General features: G+C 40.9%; 1 protein-coding gene across 1 annotated transcript in view; it reads right to left on the bottom strand.

Moving 5' to 3' along the window:
- The window catches only part of LOC101850965 (glycerol-3-phosphate dehydrogenase [NAD(+)], cytoplasmic), a 29,578-nt gene that overhangs the window by 15,274 nt on the left and 8,459 nt on the right, over positions 1–5,845 (bottom strand). Inside the window, exon 3 of the mRNA XM_005101382.3 lies at positions 1,310–1,450. Within this exon, the coding sequence (XP_005101439.1) occupies positions 1,310–1,450 (141 nt within the window). The remainder of the gene's footprint in view (positions 1–1,309; positions 1,451–5,845) is intronic.

Genomic DNA, 5,845 nt, shown 5'->3' with positions numbered 1-5,845 from the left:
AGAGAGAGAGAGAGAGAGAGAGAGAGAGAGAGAGAGAGAGAAAGAGAGAGAGAGAGAGAGGGAGATCCTCACCGTATCACAGACAAGAGATAGCCTGAATTGTTCCGCGTCTTGCAACTGGGACAACATAAACTATAAACGTCTCTAATGCCCGCCCTGACTTTCCAGCAGGGGGCCAAGAAAATGGAACAATATTCTTACTTCACTTATTTCATTTGAGGAGAATCACATTGACATAATAACAGTACAGTCAGATAGTGCTGGGAAATAGTCAGATTTGGTAAGAGTTTTACGGCACTAGTAACACAATTAGATCATTCATATATAGGCGCTGAAGATTAGAACTGCTAGCTACACGAAAGTTAACAAACACAAAAAAGAGGGAGGAGGGATAAGGGCGGATAGATGTTTGTAAGGAAAGAAGGAGCAATAAATGACACCAGAGCACCCACGGAAATAGTAAGACAGACATAATAATTGATACAGAAACGACAGTTGGATACACCAAAGTAGGTGTTGCATCCGGATCTCAGAGGGTTGGGGTCCGTGTGCGACACCTCGCCTTTGAAGGGGTTGCACCTTCTGCAGACGAAGCAGTGGGTCTATTTATATCCCCCAGACCCACTGGGGGTATAACACACATCAAGAGCAAATCAGCCACAAAATTAATACTCCCTCAAAAAATGAAATGCTCCAAAATGCCAAGATTTCAGTAGCAAATTATCTTTTAGTCATACTTGCATGCTAATATCTGGTGGAGGTTTTTTGTGTGTGCATAGTTCGTTGTCAATCATATTGAGATACAAAAAAACCCCAACTACTTAACATCAAGTCCACAAAACTTTGGAACTTCAAACAAAACATTATTAATTAATGTCCTCTCTCATTGACGTTCATAGATTTCCTTTCAGCATGTGACAGATGTGAAGTAGTTTTTTTTTTTTTTTTTACTGCATTTCGACTTTGATATCTTATGCTGAATATCAATTTCCCTTTTTATTATCTTACCCTATGGTTGATCATTCTTTTTTTCTGCATCTAGATGTTGATACACTCCCATGGACAAAATTTCAATACAACGTTCGGGGGGTGGGGGGGGGGGGAGGGTGGGGAGGAAGCGGCTTCCACCCTACTCGTCTTGGGCCAGCATAAGTTGAGAGGCAGACTGAGTAACAGCAGGAAAGACCTAGATTCAGGATTTTAAAAAGTCTCCCCACAAGAGAATCGAACTCCTCGAGTCTTCTGCCAGCGGTGGCCAAGTGCCTACCTGCTACACCACAGACACTGGTCTGGTCGTTCTGACACCTACCTTAATGAGGGTGACAGCCACTGCTGTGGATTTGATCTTGCCTTTCAACTTCTCACAGATGCCTTTGACAAACTGGTGGGGAAGCACAAAGATGAATATGTCGGCACCCTGGCTGGCTTCCACCACGTCCGGAACAGCTATCTGTTGATTGAAAAAAAAAATTACACGTATACATGTTATATAATTGTAGATGTTTATCGACACGCCCCCATCATCATCAAAATTCAGAATAATTAAGGAGGCGGGCGGGCAGGCTCTTTCGACCTTGAATGTTGATGCGGTCAATTTAGGATGAGAGTGACACAACATCCCAGCAGATGATATATATATATATATATATATATGGTCGCTTTTAAGCACAAGGGGGCTATCCCGAAAAATGCTGTTTTGAGAAAATCAAAGGTAAAGTTTTTGCCCCTTTTTGAGTTTCTTTAAAAGACAAGGAGAGTTTTCTCTATAACCAAACAAATATACACCTGAATGAAACCAAACTTCTTCTATAGGTAGGGCAATGCCCACTTTAGGTGCAGGTCAAGATTTCTGGAAACCCCTGAAATCTGAGTTAGCCCGCTTGTCCAAAAGGGACCATATATATAAATATGTGTACTTGACACCCCCCCCCCCTCTCCATAGGAATCAAACTCATGCCTTTTGTGAGAGATGGGTAAGAGCCGTACTGCCACACCACAGAAGCTGGTTGCTATCTGTTGGTCAAAATGATCAAACAAAACTAAAAATTAAGTGCAGGTATATTTGCGCCTTCATCAACACTATTTAGATCTTTTGAGAGGCGGGCTTCCGACTCTGCCTTTCAGGTCATATCCGGGCTAAGTGGGATCAACATCCCAGTAGAAAGATCGACCTATTCGACAGAAATTTCCCCCCTATAAGGGAATCAAACGCGGGTCTCCTGCATGTGACAGCAAAGCCTCTAATCGTTACACCACAAACAATGGTAAGATTAGAATATATATGTGTGCGTGTATATATATATATAATATACATGTATGCTATATATTTTTAAAATATATATATATATACATAAAAATATATATATATATATAAATATATATATACATGTATATACATAGAAAATACTTATAAAAAATATATATTTACTCTCTCTCACTCACTCTATCTATCTCTCTCTCTCTCTCTCTCTCTCTCTCTCTCTCTCTATCTATCTATAGGTGGGTGTCTCTCTATATATATATATTTACATAAAAAGATATAACATATATGTATATTATACACAGAGAGAGAGAGAGAGAGAGAGAGAGAGAGAGAGAGAGAGAGAGAGAGAGAGAGAGAGAGAGAGAGAGAGAGAGAGAGACAGAGAGAAAGAGAATATTATATATAACAAAGCAACAACAAAAAACCCAAAAAACCAACATCAGTTGCCGCGCAAAAGGAATAGAACGGGCCAAGTACACGCAACAGTCAGTTTCAGTGAAAAAGTGTTTTTCCCTTCGTCATTTGCCTCGCCCCGGGTCAAGGCACACAGCCCTGCCATTGCCGCAACGATAGCGCGGGGAGGTTTTGTTTTGTTTTGTTAGTTTTTTTTTCCTGAGAGGTAGGACCTACGAATTTAACGTCAATGTCCTTTTTTCTTTTTCTTTTGGTAAGTGTTTTATGGCATGCACAACTGCATAAATTCATATTATGAGCGCACGGGACCCATTTTAAACATTTTCAGCTGGTAGGGAATTTAGAATTTTTCTCGGGTGGCGCCCGAAGCCTACTCTTATCGATTTTGGACCACCAAGGGATCTTTAACGTGCGCAACTTGCACACGAGACCTCCAAGATTTTTTGCCCGTGTCCGAGAAGGCTTGGTGTAGATCTTTCCTATCATAAGATCAGGGGTGTGACTGAAAGACAGCAGTAAGGAGCCGAGGAGTAGCAGTAGAAAGGCTGCAGAAAGAGTCGGGGGCCCAGAAGAGGGGGCAAAGGAGGTGACAGAACATTGTTAGAGAGCAGGAAAGGGTGTGAAAGGAGAAAACTAATTATAGAGAAGAACATTTTCCGCCGCTATCCGGATTCGAACCCGGGACCCTATTGAATGAAAGGCGATCACCTTAACCTCTAGGCCACGAGAGCCCGCTGTGAGGTTTTGTTTAGTTGTTTTTTTTTGGTGCTGTAAAGCGCATTGAGCTACATTTTTTTGGAAATGCGCCAAATAAATGTTATATTATTATTATCATTATTATCATTATTATTAGGACCTACGAATTGAATGTCAATATCCTATAGGACCGGGTACAATGGGCGGCCAGCTTTGAAAACTCTCCCAAAACAACCCCAAAGTAGTCCAGAACGCCCTGTTGGTGGGATTAGAACCAGGCCCGCCCGTTCTGTAGCCCAGTGTGATACCAACTGAGCTAACTCAAACCATTTGAGTCAAGAATTTCCCACGTTCACTTTAGTTTTAGTTAAGTGTTTTACGGCACTTGCAACACAATAAGGCAATAAGGTAATATAAGTGCCGAAGCTTAGAGGTGTTACAAGGGAGTAACAAACACAAAATAGAAGGAGGGGAGATAAAAACGATAGAGGTTTGATAGGAAAGAATGAGAAAACCACACCAGCACACCTGCCAACCACCCGCATGTGCACTTTGGTACAGTTTTAGTTTCGTTTTAGTAAGAGTTTTACGGCACTTGCAACACTATTGGGTCATATAAGAGCCGAAGATTACCATTTCGGGACTTCACGGTGACATTAAAGATGGTTCCAGTGAGGAACGAGATAGAGGGTGCCCACGTCCCTCGTGACTCATTGGAGCAGAGGAAGTTTACATTGAAACGCAATCCCACATCATCACCATTGCTCTCAGATCAATGACTTACATTTATAATCTTTGAATCTCTATCTGTAACAGTTACTTGTCATACTAAGTATGCACGTAATACACAGACTAGTAGACACTATCATACGCACGTTTTGCTACTAATCATATGGCGTCAATTTCATATAAATGGGCAAGGGCTAAAAAAAAAAAAGTGCCGAAGATTAGACGTGTTACAAAAGAGTAACAAATGTAAAAAAAAAGAAGGAGAGATCAGGACGATAGGTGTTTGATAGGAAAGAAGGGGCAAACCACACCAGAGGATCCACTAACTATCAACTTGGTACAGTTTATGTAAAGAGAAAGTAATGTAATTGTGGAAGTGTTAAACCTCCATCGACACATTTCATATAATTTATTTATTAATTAATTAATTAATTAATTTTTTTTTTTTTTTTTTTTTTTTTGGGGGGGGGGTGCTTCGTTCAACGTCCAACAGCACCCGTCCTAGCGGAACAAATGAATAACAGTCATTTCGTTTTTGTAAGAATGTTACGGCACTTACGACACAGATACAGATAAGTCTCAGAAGTTTCGAAGATTAGAAGTGTTACTTCTGAAGAGTAACATAGAAATAAAGAAGCAGAAAAGGTAAAGACAATAGATGTATAGATGTTTGATAGGAAATGAGAAAACCCGAGCGAAGCACCCGCCAAGGAATGACTGGTAGAGCAGACAGAAAGAAGAAAGAAGGAGAGATGAGAAGTAAGTAGAGATACTGATGGCACCCCCCAAAAAAAAAAGATTAAAAAAGATTTTTAAATTTGTTTCGTTTTTTTCTTTCTTTTTCTTTTGGTACACATTATATGCAAATATCCCTGAGAGGAAAAAAAAGTGGGTAATAAGGCTATGAAAGTCGTACCTTGGGAGTCCTAAATTCGAAAGAACCTCTGTCGACTCTGGTCGCTGCCACAACGTTTTTTTTTTGGTTGGTTTTTTGTTTGTTTAGTTTTAGTAAGAGTTTTACGGCGCGTGCAACACAAATGGGTCACAAAAAGTGCAGAAGATTGGAGGCGTTACTTGCCTTTCATTGGCGCAAACTCAGAGAGAGAGAGAAGAGAGAGAGAGAGGGAAAGAGAGAGAGAGGGAAAGAGAGAGAGAGGGAAAGAGAGCGCGAAAAAAAAAAGAGAGAGAGAGAGAGAGAGAGAGAGAGAGAGAGAGAGAGAGAGAGAGAGAGAGAGAGAGAGAGAGAGAGAGAGAGAGATCTGACTGTTGTATACAGCAGGTGACCGTTAGTGCAGGTTTGACAAGACTTCAGTGTACGGTCCAGGGTCCCAGTCGGCATAAAACGGAGTCCACTGCTGGTTTTCTCTACCCTAAAATTACAAAGTTCTATCTGCTCAGTACCTAGTTTTGAGAATTTTGACGTGAAAACATTTCTTGCGTTTCACATGTCAAGCTTTTTCGGACGCAATTTTTCGAATATCTTAACAATAACGACGCCGAGCAATCTTCCGATTTTGAGACAGCAGATAGAACATTAAATGCTTTTGTTGTTGTTTTTTGTGTTTTTTTAAACCTCGAAACTGTCTTAAACGGCCACACGGTATGTATCGAGGAGAAAAGTGGCCGTCTTACACAGCCAGTGTTATTATAGCGTAAAAACACCCAAGGGAAGAAATGGGAAGAGGCCAGTGGTACAGGTGGAGAGAGAGAGAGAAAGAGAGAGAGAGAGAGAGGGAGAGAGAG

This window comes from Aplysia californica, unplaced genomic scaffold, assembly GCF_000002075.1.
Source record: "Aplysia californica isolate F4 #8 unplaced genomic scaffold, AplCal3.0 scaffold00281, whole genome shotgun sequence".
In the NCBI taxonomy this organism is placed as follows: Eukaryota; Metazoa; Mollusca; class Gastropoda; order Aplysiida; family Aplysiidae; genus Aplysia; species Aplysia californica.
This window is presented reverse-complemented; position numbering and strand designations above follow the sequence as displayed.